This window comes from Haemaphysalis longicornis, unplaced genomic scaffold, assembly GCF_048455015.1.
Source record: "Haemaphysalis longicornis isolate Haplotype H1 unplaced genomic scaffold, Haemaphysalis longicornis Haplotype H1 scaffold_4, whole genome shotgun sequence".
NCBI lineage: Eukaryota > Metazoa > Arthropoda > Arachnida > Ixodida > Ixodidae > Haemaphysalis > Haemaphysalis longicornis.
The window spans coordinates 33,568,553-33,585,781 of NW_027526361.1; the positions used below are offsets into that span (position 1 = coordinate 33,568,553).

The 17,229-nt window shown below is 46.8% G+C and overlaps 1 protein-coding gene across 1 annotated transcript in view; it reads right to left on the reverse strand.

Annotated features, from left to right (window-relative positions):
* Positions 1-4,079: 4,079 nt before the first annotated feature.
* Positions 4,080-17,229, reverse strand: part of LOC144178487 (glycine receptor subunit alphaZ1-like) — a 197,109-nt gene continuing 183,959 nt past the window's right edge. Inside the window, exons 7-8 of the mRNA XM_077706386.1 lie at positions 11,523-11,902; positions 4,080-8,147 (exon numbers count right to left, since the gene is read on the reverse strand). Of these exons, the coding sequence (XP_077562512.1) occupies positions 7,980-8,147; positions 11,523-11,902 (548 nt within the window). The 3' untranslated portion in view covers positions 4,080-7,979. The remainder of the gene's footprint in view (positions 8,148-11,522; positions 11,903-17,229) is intronic.

A 17,229-nucleotide genomic window follows, 5' to 3' on the forward strand; every position in this document is an offset into this window, starting at 1 on the left:
CGGTCCGCCTTCGTCAGCTGGAGGCACGGGGCGGAATAAGTGATGCGGGACACGATGAACGCCTGCACCAATTTCAGGGCGTCGTCTTCCTTGATTCCTCGGTTCCTGTTGGTGACTCTTCTGATCATGCTCGAGATCTGCTCGGAGACGGTCTTGATCTTGTGTGTGGATGCGGTGGCCTTGCGGTCATCGCGCAGCAACAGGCCCAGGATACAGACCTGCTGCCTGGGCTCGATCTTCGTGCCGTCGATCGTGACGATCACGTTCGGTGGCGGTTCCTTCTTGGGCCTACCTGGCTGCACCATCAACAGCTCCGACTTCTGCGGGCACAGCTCAGCCCGCAGGTCTTGGCGTACTCGTGGACGGTCGTCGCCGCCCTCTGCAAGGTTTCTTCCACCCAGGCTTTGGAACCCGCTCGGGACGTCGTCCACACCGTAATGTCGTAGGCGTAGAACGCGTGGTCCACGCCTTCGATCTCTTGGAGTAACCTGGACAGGGGCAGGAGGGCCAAACTGAAGAGCAGCGGCGACAAGATCGACCCTTGCGGAGTGCCCCTGTCACCGAACTCGATCGGGTCGGACCGTTCCTCCCCTATCCTTAGGGTCACCGTACGCTTAGTCAGAAATTTCTCAACGCTGCCGTACGTCCTGCGGCTGCAGCCCGTCTTGCGGAGGTTCTCGAGCACGCTTCCGTGGGACACGTTGTTGAAGGCCCCCTTGAGGTCCAACGCAAGTATCCCGCGTGGTGAGTGTCTCGTGGCCTTCTTGAACACCAGTTCGTTTAGCTGGAGGAGGACATCTTGGGTGCACAGGTGCTGGCGGAACCCGTACATAGTAGCCGGCATCTGGTTCGTCTCATCCAGGAACCCTTGGAGTCTTCGGAGAACCATGTGTTCCACGACCTTGCCCACGCAGGACGTGAGTGAGATCGGGCGCATGTTCTCTATTGTCAGTGGTTTGCCCGGCTTGGGAATAAATCTCACTTCTGCTTCCTTCCATTCCAAGGGTAGCTCCGAGCGTTCCCAGGCCAGGTTGATGTGGTCCGGGAGCTCGCCCGTCGCCGCGTCGCCCATGTTGTTCAGGAGTCGGTAGGTAATGGTGTCCGTGCCGGGTGCGCTCTTTTTGTTACTCTCGTCGATCGCCGTCAGTAGTTCTGTGGTGGTAAAGGGCTCGTCCTGCTCCGGATTTTCGGGTCCCCCGTATTCCTCCGGCAGCGGGAACTGCCCGCGCTCCGTCTTAAGATACTTCGCCTTCAGGTCTTCTATGAGCCTCTTGCCGTCCCCGCCGTAGGCGTTGAGGACCTTGGTGAGGTTTCGGTTTGTGGCCGCCCTACCATTCAGCGGGTCGACCAAGTGTCGCAGGAGGCACCAGGTCTTGCACGCGGACAGCATGCCCTGCAGGCCGTCGCACGTGCTCATTGAGTTCTCCGGCAGAGCTTGGCGGCGTACTCGGAAATTTGCTTGTTCAGCGAGGCTATGCGCTTGGGAAGCTTTGTGTTCCTTCTCTGCCGTTTCCACCCCTCAGTCAGCGAGTTGTGTTCGCAGCCCTTCTGGGCCGTGAGGTGCTGGGTGGCCGCCACGTTGCTGCGTACCAGGACCGCCGTCCCTTCTTCCGACGGGTCCGCGTAAGTCACGTATCCCGGGATTCTGGGTCTGCCGCGGGTCTCCTGGAGCGCGATCACGTCCGGCTTCTGGTCGAGGCTCTCGATGTGTAATTGAAGTTCTACCGATTTGTTCTTGATTCCCCTGCAGTTCCATTGGTAAAAGATCGTGGCCATGGTAGGATAGTACGGCGCCGCATCGCATCGCGAGGATTTAGCGCACTTTAAGCTATTTTACGTCTTTTTAAGACACGGGCGCCACTGCCAACTTGACTCTATGGTTACTCTCATTGAGTAAGAAGCCTTCGGGCAAGGTGCCCACATTTTCCGTCATCCGGTTCGAACGCATACCGGCACCACCACCGCTATCTAAGTCTAATGCACATTCCATAAAGCCGAGCACAGCTGAACAAGCAGGAAGAATTCAGGCAACCATACCACAAACTCTTTTTATCCTTCAGTGAATTTAAGAGTCGGGTACTCCTATATAAAGCCCCAGAGCATACCCAGAAATCTTTAAGGACTTATTTAAAAATTATATAGGAATTATTAGGCATTACGAATTAATAGTGACGGATAAGATTTCTTACCTGTAGGGAAATGATAAGTGAGGAACTTACCTTTGATGAGCGATATGCCTACTGCCCATTCTGGTAGGCGGTTGTTACGAAATCTACCAAGTGTATGTGACATTTCGGGTCCTCAATTTTATGCGGGGATCTACACATGCCATTTTCTACTTACCGAAAGAAATGCTTTTTGCGTGCTCATTCACGGGTGCGCTTATATCAGTGGTTGCGTCTGTCCATTGGTGGGAGTGGTTTTTGTTGCTATTGATAAACGTTTACTGAAGGGGAAGATGATGTTGTTCGTAAGCTCGTCTTCACACTGCTTAAAGAAGGAGGAAGAAAGTGGTTTGGATGGCAGGGGCGCACGCACACTATGCGTTATGAGGTGTTGGGGCATTCAGGGGGTGTGGGTGGAGGGAGGTATACGGTGGGTGATATGTTCTGTAGAATTGTTGTGGAAGCGGAAACGTATTTTTCATGGTACATTATTTCTAGTTTTAATCTACCTACGTTAGTATTTCTAAGCCAGAAGCTAATTTTCAGTTACTTGCTTTTTAGCGAAACAACTGGCTAAATCCCTTAGAACGAGGATATTGACTGTAATTTCTATTGGCACTTCGTCTGGTGGACTAGTTAGTTGGTCGTACATTTAATAAACCTAGTTTTAACTAAAATTATTCCCTGACGATTTCTTGTGGTGAAAAAGATAGTCGTCAAGTGAGTTGGAAAACTGCAGCATGTAAATTCACCAACATCTCATAGAGGGTTGCCGTATTATGCGCTGCAAACTGTTATGTAAAATATAGTGAATTCTCTATAAAAGGAATGGTTAGGAACCGCCAATGTACGTTATGTTTGTAAGGAGTTCCTATTACAAGAAAGATGGGTTAATTGGCCAAATGTTAATTCGCCAACCCAGCTGCGAAATGTGAAAGACGCTGTTTCACTGACAATTTCTTTAGTATAGTGTCATTTGTGGCCACCTTGTTACGGAATAAGAAATTTTGATCCTTTTTATGCTTAAAAAAATGTCCTGAGTGTTTACAAAGCCGACTCTGCTTGCTGAACGGCCGAAACCGGCTCGGATATTGTTAGCTGCGAGTTCAAAAATCTCTGCTGCATTTAGTTGCAGTATCTTTACGTTGCGGGAACAAACCCAGGCGACTTCGAAGCCGTAATACTGTTGAAGCAATTTCTATTTACCGATGTTCTAGTGTGCTCCATAATAAATGATAAGATTTATGGCCCCACAAGCCTTTATAGAACCTCATGCTAGTTCCAGGACATTTATGAGTACCGAAGTGCTATACAAGGATTGATTTCGAGTGGCTAAGTCTAGCCTGTAAGCTATAACAACAGAAGCTTGAATATTACCCCGCTGGGGGCCTTTATTATACATGTCAATCATTTCGGGGGATCGCATTACTTTCGTGATAAATAATTCAAATTGGTTTGGCGCGGTACTAAGTTGTCGTGCGCTGACACCACTGACGACAAAATCTACCTTTGGGGACAATGTAACCTTCCAAAGTGTTCCAAGGGTGTCGGAACGATCAGGCGTAATTCCATAGTCACCAATATTTTATGTTTATTGTCGCATATTTCACAGAGATTTCTTCCAAGTTTATTGCTCAGCTAGTATTCAAGATAACGGCCTACTGTATGCAAAATATGTGCTTCATAACAACTCTAAAGGGTTCATAAAAGAATAAAGGTTAGTTTTGAGTAAAAGCTGATTCTGGTATGAGACAATGTTTTACTCATTTTTCTTTATCTCGCAAACAGGAAACTGTCTTTTGCCATCCCGAGCGAATCTACTGTCTCAAAATGATAAAATAATAAGATCAAAGCCTCATACTATTGCGGATATCGCGCTTGAAAGGCCTCCTTGAAGCTTACAGCAGGAAGGGACACCAGACCATGGAATCGTTTATTTTTTCTGTATCACAAAAATATGCGTAAGCACGATTTGCACAAGGTACCGACAGATGAAACCAAACTCGCAAACAAATAAGATATATTCATCCTAGCAAAACTTCCTGCATTTTCTGCTTCCGAAAAACACAACGTACCATTTAAAGTACCCCAGAATTGTTTTTATCCTACAGCTAGTCCGCAAGCTCAGGTAATAAAAGCTGAGGAGTAAAAAAAAAATCTGACACAACAGAAATAACAGCTTCTTTTTGGCAGGCATTGATACTGAAAACGTGGGGGAAACGTTTTCTACATCCTTCAAAAATAGCTACGTAAACAAATTCTTTGTGCATTGTATTTCAGTGCCTCAACATTATATCTTGCCGAAAGTCTCACTGATCGTCGGACTAACTGCTACGAGTCGAAGACAAGGAATAAAACAAGAAGAGTTCAGTTGTTGCTCATTTTGTATAATATTGCTCCCTAGGATACAATTGTCACTTATACAACTTTTGTACTCAGTACAATGAATCAATTAAACTAAACTAAAATAATAACACCTTATGACCAGCCTTTCACGTCCAACTTATTTGTTGCGCTTCCGAGCTCCAGATGTGAGAAGTTCGGGTTATTATGCGCGCTCCCGCAATTGCAACCTAATAGAGACTCTTCAAACAAATATAACATTTGCACAACATAGATGAGCAACCTGACATGTCACATGATTTCAGGCACAATTGTCATGTAGCACAACAACATTTGTCCAACAGTATTATGAGAATATAGATAAACATGAGATAACTTTTTGTTTTGCAGGAAACGTACCCCGTATCATTTGGAACATGCACAATTTTGCGAATATTTACATAAATATGTATATATTCAAGTCAAGCTAGCGAAATAGTCTCAAAATATGAACAGTGGAGTAAATATATATAAACGGAGTAGCTATTTCTTCCTCAGTGTAACATGTAGCGGCTGTGAAACCAATACAGGTTATTCGATTCACACTATTTACATTATGACTACAGTGCTATGCCATGTAATGTACGCACGCAGTAAAACGTATCATATCACCAGGACGCGGGGAAGGGTATTTCAGCGCTAGAGGATGCAGGCACGTGAAATCCTAACAATTTTTTGTGTCCCAGTACACCGAACGCTACACAGGTTTCTTGGCAAAAACAAAATGATTAGGAATGCTCATATCTTGCACAATTGTTCCCTTTCTCTTCGTGATGTTTCCTCAGGACTTACACAATCCAATTTTTTCACCTTATTTCAATTTCTGATTATAACCTCTACAGTCTGATAATCGCTTATAGCGCACAATCACACTATTAGTACTGCACTAAACAGGATTTGTTTTGCAAGATTTACTGTGCTGGCTGGTAATCACACCATAAAAAGTTTATACTTCTTAGAAGGAAAAGTACGTGAAATAACAGTGCCTTCCTGGTTTTTATCTGTGCACATCAAGCCATATTTTGAAAACTCTTAGCGTGTATCAACTATTCACTATAGGCCGGCGAATCATACGAAGTATAGAACTCAAGTTAGATTTCTCTGTTTGGCTCCTAAGGCGATTCCAAATTGTCAACTTACCATAGCTACGTCCGGGTAATTTTGCGAGTGGCACAAGTTCTTTCAACAGCAGGATCAGTCAAGCTCTTTTTTTTTCAGTTTCGCGATACAAGCAGATGTGAACCGTAGTTCACATTGAACTATCGCAAATTCTTTACTTCGCTTTAAGACTTAACAATGGCCGTCCGCATTAAGGTATTTGGTATGAAACAATAGGGTCTAGCAAAGGTTAAATGTTGCTGCAGTAAACTGCAACGTGAGTGCGAGCAGGCGAACCTTGTCTTTAAATTACAGAATGAAACGCAATGAGCTTGCTCGTCACAGTGAATTTGGTTATGGCAAAAAATTATTGCTGCTTTTATTTGAAAATGCAGGGCATAAAAAGTATAGATAGACTACGTTGGGGTCACCTATATTCCGGCATAAGACGAATCAAGAATTCAATAACTCTACCTCTTTAAAGACCAGTTCCGCCAGAACTGTTCATAGTTGATATCACAGGGCAAGTTATATCGCAGGATCGGCAACCAGGACCAAACAAGAAAATCACCCGTGACAAAAATGAATGCCTGATATGCGGGTTGTCGTAGTGTACTGAATACGACAGCAAGCATGCCACATTTCAATCAAATAAATGTTTTGCTTACACATTGCAATAAACACAGATTATCATTTGTATTTAATCATTTTCAATAATGTCCGCGTATTTGGGCAGCCTGAGAACCTAAAGGGGGATGACTGAAATGAAGAAGCACGGAGGGCCAATTAGAGTGTCAGTCCATTTTGAGCCTAAATGCTCCCTTTGCGTCCGCCCAATCTCAAGTATGCACCCACTTCAAACTTGTGCACTCGGTCGACCAACCGTTGAGAGGGAATATAAGACCGCGTCCCCGCTCTCCAAAGCCCTTCAATCCCTCCAAATGGAGAGCGCCATCACGCGCTGCAATTGCGGAGAAGTACCTGCCGCATAACTAATCAAGGAGCCCGAAAAGAGCTTGACGGAGATCCAACAGGTGAGCTTAAGCGGTGTACTAGAGAAGGAAAAAAAAGTGGACATGGTCCGCTCGTATGGGAACTCATTTACACAGAGTGCTGGTGAAGAGTTAACGCAGAACTTAGTGGTTCATCTCGCGAAGCAATTTTCGTAATTGTGACGCGTCGAATCGCGGGATAATTACGAACCCGCCAAATATTAGGTTCATGCAAGACATCAAATGGGCTCAGTTCCTCTTCTTACAAACAAGAAAGAAGTATCAGTGCTCACACTATCTGTAGCAATAACATTTGTAAAAGATAAAAGACACTAACCATGTGAGTCACCAGTGTCAGAATAAAACAAACCTTGCAGCTTTCTAAACTCAAAAAAGAGTTTGAAAACAGACATCGCCTTCAGTGACTATGAGTTGAATATACGAGCTACCACCTTTACACGCTTTATAAAGGACAGAATTGATGTATCTTGTGGGCAGAACGTAAGCAAATGTCGAAACAGCGGTTGTAGCGTGGTCTATTACCAACATCGCGAGGGCGCTCAAAGGCATTTAGTGGGTTTCTTGAAACATGCCCCTGATGTAGTTGATAAAGTAGTCTCTAAGAGACGCCAGTGCCAGGTATTTATACTTGGCTCGGTTTTCGGTTTCCGCGCTTTGCTGAACATGTACAATATGATTGCAATATATCGACCCGAACTGAATGTTGATGCCGCCAAAGGACACCGAACATCGTGGTCACAGTCCGTCAGCGGTAGGCCCTAACGTGTTTTAAATTACGCGCGAAAGGTGGGTGCCTTGTGCGCGCTATCTATGGCCAGCCGCAGCTGCTGCTTTTGTGCGGAACGTGGAGTGGAGCAGCTAACAACGGCATAAAAAGTCCCGCACAAACACACGGCGCGCCCAAACGATCTCAAAGTTCTCGCTTATGTACACACAAACGCGGTGACTTGACAGTGTAAGAAGCTGATTTTCCGATGAACGCTTCGGAAACAGCGCGGAATGAAAAATAAAAAAGAAACAACACACTCGCCTGTGCTGTACTTCTTGCACCACCAGCCCGCCGAAAGTCTGGCGCTTTAAGTAAGTGCAGCCAGCGAAAGAGAGAACGCAAAGAAACATGCCAAACAGCAAGGGGAGCTGCAGCCGTACAAAGAACGTTGATTTTTCTTTTCCCGTTCCTCCTCGCCGACTGCCCGTGTCGGTGATGGCAGCAGTGCCTGGCGAAGCGGCGCCATGCGTCGTCGTCCCCAGGGCCGGTTGTCCGTTCCCTTCGAAAGGCAGAGCGGCAGGAACGGAAGTAGGGCTGTTTGACCGCGGCCAGCTAGAACATGTAGTAGGGCCAGTAGAGGGCGTTGAAGAGAAAGAAGCCGATGGGGAAGGCGACCCGGCTCACTTGGTCGATCTGCTTGGCGCGATGCCTGTACGCCAGGATCACGTGGGTGGACGTCGGGATGGACGGCGACGTGGGGCGGCCTTTGTCGCTGTTTCCCTGGGGAGACGCGGGCAAGAACACAATGCGGCCAATTGATAAGAATTGCGCCATCAACGCTCGACGGCGTACAGCTGTTGGGCAACGGACCCGCGAGGCTTGCCTCCGCTCTTGCTTCGGGTGATTTTACGCTCTCACTGGGCAGTGGAGGAGCAGAGCAGCAAATTTGCTTTACATTAGCCAGTGCGTCGAGTCATAAATTCAACTCAAGCTGGCCATGTTCTTGGCGGCAGCTCATTCTATTCACCCTGGGAGCATTACTTAGCTCCTTATGAAATATTCGTGGGCGCAACGTTTGCGTACGTACTTAATATAGCTGTTAAGCTTGCTAACTTTCGCAAGAAGGGGCGCGAACCTTAAACGACATCCGATGGTTGTGGTATCTTCTACAGACCTATATATGGTCAGGGCGTCGCCACATTACGATAGATACCTAAAAAAAGCCATGGTGTTTAAACCACTGGTTTGTTCGCCTCCGAATATCGCATAAAGGTTCCATTACAATGGCTGTTTTGTTAAGAATGGTTTACAAATATCCGCAAGAATTTCGAAACGCTGTTACTCTTCTATTATTGAAAGATGTCTATGGGGCTCACTAACACCTTATGCTCATTGTGTGGGTGAGAAAATATTGCGAACGAATCGTTTTCCTGAACCCTGAACATTCTATACATTATTCTCCCAATATGTCAAAACAAACTCCAATCATCTTGCTCACATTTGGAACCGACATAATTAGTGTGTAAAAATGTTGCACATTGTTATCCGACACAATCGTTTTCCAGTGAAGCGTACCATGCTCCATCGTTCAGTTCATTAAATGATCAAGCTAATCGCGCACCGCAAAGAATGGGGGCATGCGTCGCGTTCATGCTTCTTGTTACTCTGTTACGGCCGAAATACTTTTTTAAACGGTATGCCGTCCTACGGAAACTTAAAACGGCTTCAAAGCAAGCGGCACCAAAAAATTAATATAAAAAAAAAACTTTTCGAAGTTCGCTAAAATATGCTTCGAATTTACGACAGAAATTGATTACGATGACAGTGAAGGGAACATCCAACCGGCTCAGGAAAAAAATTCAGGCCAATCCACCATGTGAATGTGGTTGGAAAGCAAAGCTGTAAACGGCACCCACAACGACTACCCATGAGGCGTCACTTAAATTCCCTCACGTCGCTCTACAAATAGTGAAACCAGAAAGAAGTGAAATGCACTTAACCACACCTGTTGTTACTTCAAAGAGGTATTCTTGGTAAGTATTAAATCAATGCGTGATGTATGAACGGTGGTCGGTTGAGTTGTATTGGTGTAGCACATGAGTGGAAACTTTTTTTACAAAATTAAAGGAAGCTCAGACCCGGTGTTAGACGATCTCACTTCTCCGTTTCTGCCGCCGCGGATGGAGGCTACGAGATCGGCGGCATAGAAGGAAGAAGGAGCAGGATGAGGGGGAAGAAATAATTCTTTTCAGATTTCTGAACGGCCCAGAGTGCGGCCCAGGGGAGTGGTTCCTTCTCCACAGTGCGCGCCGCCTGTCCACCAGTTGAAGCTGGGTAGGCGGAGAGGGGCTGGCCAAAAGCATCTCCCATTGCTTTTGTTGGGTAGTTGACGGAAAGAGAGGAGGATGCTAAGGGCTAAAGTCGCACACCCCGCGTATGTGGCGGAGTGTTCCTACTTCTGAGCAAAATTTACATTCAGCGTCGTAGCGATTCCGGTGCATTAATTAAAGACACGTCGGGTGTGGGAAGGAGCCGGATTGTATGAGCAGTAGGGCAGTTTGTTGTTCCCTGGAAAGGTAAGGGTAAGGCGAAGGTGGGGTCTGTCTCTGAAGGCGATAATGCTGGGTTATGTTCCTGAACGTGACGAGCGGGTGACTTTCCTCGTGCAGCTCCATAGCCGTGGAGGGGGGAGGGGGGGTGGTTAAAGCGCAGGCTTGTTAGTGGGCCTGTTCGGGGCCCTTTATTGAAGCGTGAGCGCGTGTCCAGATTAGCTGAATGGAACCGTTTGGAGAGTGTTTTTCTAGCCCACGCAGTGCAGGTCGGGACACCCAACCCGACTGCTAATTTTGGTAGGCTTTGGGAAGCGGTGACTACCTTCCGAACCCCTGGTTGAGTGAGAGCCAAGGCGATGACTGCCTCTTCTGCTGACGTCATGTCTTGGATCTTGAGTGAGGCACACGCAAGGAGGTTAGTTCTGGGGGTAGCCACGATGAAGGCGTACTGCTGCTCTCGATGTTGGGAGGCGTCTGTGTAGACGACTTCGTCATCGCCACCGAGGATGGGGTCCAGCGCTTGGGCCCGTCTTTGTCGGCGACCACCGTCGTGTGAGGGGTTTCTATTTTTAAGCATTAAGCAAAGGGAGAATCTTTAGTTCTTGTCGCCAAGAGTACGGGAGTACATCAAGCGGAGTTACATTTGGTGCTGGCCATCAAGGAGTATTTGAATGTGTTCCTTGATGTGTCGTTTGGTGTGAGGGCGGACGACAAGGAGCTGTGATTTCTTGCGTGAACACTGGAGGCCACAGGCTTTAGGACATTGGCGTAGTAGAAGTGAGATGACATGCGTTGGTGAGAGCGTCCTTTAATTTTTGTAATTTCTAGCACACCCGCAAGGCGCGCGCAGGGCCGCTAGACGTGCCGTGGGCGGAGCACACAGCGGTGCGAGAGGTCGCGTGACGCTATCACGTGACATTCAGCGAGAATGCAGGGGTTAAACCCGTATATGCGCGCGGTGAGTACACCACCCGCCTTCCCTGTTTGCGCCTGGGATCGTAGCCAAATCGGTAAGACAACGGGTTCTCACTTTGGTACTCTATCAGTTCCAGGTTCGATTGCTGGCGGCGCCAGGAAATTCTTTTATATGTTCGCTGGAGTTTTCTGTTGACACCAACGGTCGCGAAAGAACCCTTGGGGGGTAGAGGTATTACGCACTAACCAAGGAAAAAAAACACTTAAAACTTGAGGGTTGATTGCAGTCACGAGGTGGTTTTTACTGCGAATTGTTTTCGGGCCCGCAGTGCGGTTTTTATTTGCAATGCAAAGTGTTTACGAGCCAATATTTCCCACTGAAATGCCAACTTGCGGACAATTTCAGTCTTTGAGTGATTGATTGTAAGGTTTAACGCGCAGATGCTGCACAGGCGATGAGGTGCGCCGTAGTGGAGGGCTCCAGATTAATTTTGACCATCTGGGAATATGTAACATGCACCGAAATCTCGAACACACGGCCGTTTTTGCTTTTTGCCTCCAGCAGCACACAACCCGCCTCCTTGGGCTCAGCAGCCCAGTTTTAATCTCTCGAACAGTTTGCTCAATACTCGCGCGCATGCGCAACTTTCCTCCCGCCAGCAGAACGTTACAGAATGCTTGCCCTCACCACGACGAGCACGAGGTCTTGAGAGGCCTCGACGTCTCCCATGGAGGCGGGCACGATGAGCTTCCGGCGCGCCAGGTAGGAGACGAAGGTGAACTCGAGCACTGCGGCGAACACGAACATCGTGCAAGTGCCCATCCACACGTCGAGGGCCTTCACGTACGACACCGGAGCCAGGTTCGCCTGGTGGTCGGAGCTCTCGGAAGAGATGGTCAGCAGCGTGGTGACGCCCAGGGTGATGCGCGCTGGTATGGCGTCCACGTCCAACCAGAAGGACACCCACGACACCACTACGATGAGCGTGGACGGCAGGTAGGACTGCACCAGGTGGTGGCCGATCGAACGCTTCAGGTTCAGCTCGGCCCGTAGGCAGCTGTACTCGCCTGAGGGGAGAGCAAAGACTAAATTCGCCCTTAGTCGCTCTTGAAAAAGAATCGTAAGGCACGCAACGATAAAAAAATTGGCCGCGTATCTGCTCCTTTCGTTGCAAATGTCGACGTATCGTCTTTGGTCGACGTGTATTGATCTGTTTGTAGCGTTTACGGGCCGACCCAACGCCAGCGATTAGTTACGCCGTAGTGGAGGGCTCCGGATTACTTTTGACCACCTGGGAATCTTAAGCGTTCGCGGAAATCTCGAACACACGGGCGTTTTTGCTTTTCGCCTGCATCAGAAAAGCGGCTGCCACGGCCGCGAATCGAAGCCGCGTCCTCGTGCTTCAGGCAATGCGTAACACATATGGGTAGTGTTGGGGGAAAGCTTAAGATCCGTGGCTGAGCAGGAAAGGACGATATAGACGATGCCTTTCCAGGAATACCCGTTTTGTTATGTAATTAAAAGGTAACAGGTAACTGCGCCTTATACAGACATTGAAGCAATTAAATTACCCTGCAACACTTTTTTCAACTTTTTTTCTAAATCTGAAATGCTTAAAAAACACTCTAAACACCTGAATCTAGTGTAGGAAGTCACAAAGTACCTGAGCCAAAATTTATTCAGATAACCTCCCCTCCACCCAATGAGATAACTTAGGAACTGCCCTTAGGTTGCGATGGCCACAGCTTTGCCAGTACCCCTAAGTGCGAAGGAAAGAGTGAAAGTGGTTTGTTGCAGGCTCCCTTCAATGGCATCACAGTTCCGAACACGGCTGCCATGGGACCAATTTTGGCGCAAAGCGGTAGTCTCGAAGGGCTGATGGCAACCTTGGAGAACAAAGTGTCTGTAAGTATAGCCCCTAGAAATTTGGGTAGCGTGCCATCCGAGGCCTTCTGTAGAGCCTTTTTTGTGATGAAAGCCTCGGCCAGAGAGCACACCTGCCGACATCAGCACTCTTTAAGTGCCTATTGCTACTGAGACATTTTTCTGAAAACTAAATTGTTGTTTTGACAGATTTTCTTGGCATTATTGTTTTGTTTCTTCTTTTCTGTGCTTTACCACGTTTATTATTAAATTTCAGAACTGTAATATGTACTCGCAATATTCTGCACGCCTCTTATTGTCTACTAACGGCAGAGTCCAGGCGACGACAGCTAAAAGCGGCGTGCAAACAGACGACGCTAGTTTTTAAAGCAAAGCTTTACTGATCTCGTCGAGTGGTTTCGCCGTCGCGGAAAATTTGACCTTCATTGGACCGCAGCTGCGGCGCACCATTGCCAACACATCACCTGACTCAACGGTCTAAGCTCCACTGACGGCCGCGAGCGCACTGCCGCTGCCGCTGCCGGCTTGGCGCATGAGCTCTCCGCAGCTGGTTCGTGCCTGACCAAGTGACTCGCCGCGTGCATGTAAGCTTGGGCATGAGTGAGAGCGAGGCCCGGCCGTATTCTGTGAGCATTGGGCGGGAGCTGGAGGTTTGAGTCGTCGGAAAGCAGCATCTTACCCCCCCCCCCCCCGCTCCCGCCCCCCCCCCCCCCCCCCCTTCCCTTGCGGTTACAGCCGGGCGCGTGCCGTTCGGCTGGTAAGACGCCGGAACCGGCACCACAACCGCAGACAAAGGCCGGCGTTGGACGAATTCCATAGTAATTACATCTAAATCAAACGTTAACCAAGTGAAGCCATGATTTAACCAGGCTAAGCCAAGCTGTCGCTTTGCATTCCGAGAGCAGGCTGAGCTAAGCCGCAGCCATTTTTTACTTTTAATTCCCCGAAAAAATCATTCAGGCAACAAAATGTAAGCGAATGAATAATTTTACAATAAAGCTTTAATAGAACAGTGATTAATTTCTTTAAAAAATGCCTCAATGGCAAACACGGTTAGTGCGCCGCATGAGTCACTGAGAGGGCGCTGCAGCGTCTACCTGTGTGTGGTATGCGGTTTTTCGAACAAAACTGGCGCGGACGGTCGACTTGCCAACTTTCTAGGGGCTATACTATAAGTGCTGGGTTTGATAGTAGGCTTTTATTTATCGGTTGCGCGGGGAGTTGTTTCTGTCACACTGCGAGCGAAAGGCCCCGGGTCACGTGGCGCTAAAGGCGGAGCACTCGGAGAGGACAGCGACAGTTTTCGCTGGGGAGCAGGTGCCGGCGGCGTTCAGCAATTTGCTAAATTGGCGCCGGTCACTTTTGGACCCTGGCCCGTATAATCGCGTCCGTACGGTCTTCCTCAGCACACATTTTAATCTATAGTTTTAATAAAATGCGCGAAAAAAGAAATCCCCGGGCGGGTGCGACGGCGCGTAAGGGCCCAGATGTAAAAGGACTTCGCTGAAAGCGATTTTAGCGTGACTTCGCTCTTGAACGCAGTTCTCCCCGGCGGACCTGTCATGAGGAAACTTCCTTTGGGCCATAGCATTAAGAATGCAATAGCGAGAAAGCACTTATCCTTAGTGGCGGTCGGCCGCGAAGGGTGAGACAAGGGAATGCTGCTGTAGACCACCCGTCGTAAGGTGCGGATGTCGGCTACCGGAGAAGGCATATAAGCAGGCACCGGCGTTTCCTCGTGGCTCAATGGCGTTGATCTAATCATGGCAAATGAAACCGCCCGAATGAGCTCTTTTAAATGCGATGGTCTGGTTAGGCTACCCAAACGCGAAAATGTTGCTTCGGGTGTTTGTTTTAACTTGAAAGCACGAGCTAAGTTTGTTCGTCAAAAATGGCCGTCTACTCGAAGGATAGAAAACCGCGCGTTGAATTTTCTCGAAAGCCCCTATATACGAAATGGCTGAGTGGGAAAGGAAGTTGGGTAAATTTCGCACTCGCTGAGATTTGAGCAGGGTCTCTCGAAATGCTATACAGATAGTTCCTGGACCAACCAAGCTCGGTGATTTTGGATGATTAAAGGCAAACCTATCGAACGGTTTAGGGCCTTCGACAGAGAAACCTGCAGTACAGACATATGTACTCAATACTACAGGAATACCTCGAGCGAGGTAATCACATAGCTAGCAATTACGTCCGTAGCAAAAGCAAAACACATTCTAGCTAGTCGCGTGAGGCCAACAAGGACGATTGGCCGAGCTTTCCTGTCTTAGCAAACAAAAGAGGAAGAAAACGTCGCAAAGGGGAATGTATAATGAAGATTAAAGGCCGGAATTTTAGCCAAAATGTCTATTTTCCCCTTGAGTTCATATCAAGCCTAATTAACATATGAGAATAAACCAAGGAAACGAAAGCATTTGAAGCAATAGTTTATTGTGCCTGACATTATTGGCTTTTTATTGCTATCTTGAATGTATGGTTCTAATAGGCTTTTTGTCACCTAAAAATCCCTTTTTTGTGTTATATATGCTCTTTTGGCTTTTCGAGGCGATGTTCAATAAGGACGGTTCTTGCTTCAGAAGCCCGCAGCTGAGTGTTTTTCTCACGCCGTTCGCGTGAAAAATCGGGAAGCCGTACCAATCACGTCGAGAAAAGCAAACCGTTCTCGAGCCGCCGCCACCTCGACCTCGTGACATTGGGAAACGCGGTCAGGAACGCGTTCGAGTACCTGCATTTCAAAGGTCACGTTGCCGTTAACGTCAAATGGTTTTTAATGGACGGAAACGGTATGTTTTGTTTCATTGGTATTCAGTTTAAGCTGGTCCGCATGAAGCCAATTTGACAAGTTTTGAAGCCACATGTTAGCGGTATTAACGGTATATCATCCACTGAACAGAACAGCGTTGTATCATCCGCACACAGAAAAATGTCTTGGGTAGCAACAATAGTTGTTATATCACTAACATAGAGGAAATATAAAATTGGACCTAAAATAGATCCTTGTGGGACACCAAAGAAAATTTTGTTTAAACAGATTTTTCATTGGTAATAAAAACATATTGAGAACGGTTTCAAAAGTTGTCTTGCAGTAGCTCAAGAGATACCTCCTATGCAATAGTGAGGTAATTTTGCTAGAAGTACATCGTCCTTAAGAGAATGAAATGCTTTTTTCTGAAATGTAAGAAGATTCGCAGAGTGTATAGCCGGTTTTCTAGGTTTGTAGCTCTTTTATCTGTAACCTTAAACCTTAAATAATGCAATTTCTGTAGATATGTCTTCTTGAAATCTATAGTTACGTGGAGATATCAATGCATGTTTGTTTAAATGATTTGTTAACCGCACTTTAGTTACTTTTTCCTCTATTTTTTACAAGAGCTGAAAAATTGATATCCTCCGGTAATTGCTGAAGCAGTCAACGGTGCCTCCTTTATATAAAACACACGCTTTTGCAATCTTCATCTTATCAGAAAAAATACGAGTGGAAAGAAGCAAGTTGGTTATATGACACAGTACGTCGGTAGTAAAGGTCAGAAGCAGCTTAAATCAGCTGCTTAATATCGTCACACCAACACTAGTTCGTTTGAATATTCATAATTAACCCCACTATTTCTCAGGAGAAGCAGGATAAAAGGACAGAGGGTTAGAAAGGTTCCCAGAAACATATTTTTGATAACCTCCAGTGCTCGGTATTGGTGGGAACCCGGAAAGCAGAAAGTGCCTATTAAATTCATCGGCCAGAGCCTTGCCGCGAACGGTCGGCCAAGGAACTGTCATTGCATCCGGTAAAACGATTCGCGACTTCACAAATAAATTTTAAGCGTACGCGATGTGTTCTGCGGATCACACAGTATATCAGAAAAGACGTTGGTGTAGTGGGTAATGCGGGACTTTATTAGCTCCTAGTTTATGTTTTTTTTATGTTCCTAGTTATGTTATATTTATTTTTTATATACTTATATTTTTGTTCACTGATATTTTAGTACCTAGACATAATGAACTTCCGAAACAGTAGATTACGCTATTTTATTCTTTTTATTAGCTCTCCAGTTATCGAGGGCTTTTTCCCTATTTTATTTGTTTACTTGTTGACCTTAGAAATGTACGATCGTAGAGTACTATTATTTTCTCCAGAAATAGATTGTACAAGGGATTCGAATTTTTTGTGGCTGATAGCTCCGCCAGGTTGAGATATGCTTCCAAGTGGCGGAAAAACTGAATACCGGAGTCCCCCATTGCACGAGTCGGTAAACATGCGCTAATCGATTTGGGCACTAAGGGCGAGGCTTTCGGAATGAAACGAAATATGCATGGGTGATCCCTAAAATCACTTGTTATTTTTCCTGACTTCGTTTGAATTTCACCTAGGTTGATTATACTACATAGGTCAGTTGATGTTTCACTGTGTTCTGTAATACGGGTAGGTGCTTTTTTAACGTTTGAAAAACCACAAGGAAGCGCAATTTCAGGGAATTGGCGAGCAGAATTCAACAAAAACAGAAGAATAATATTTCAG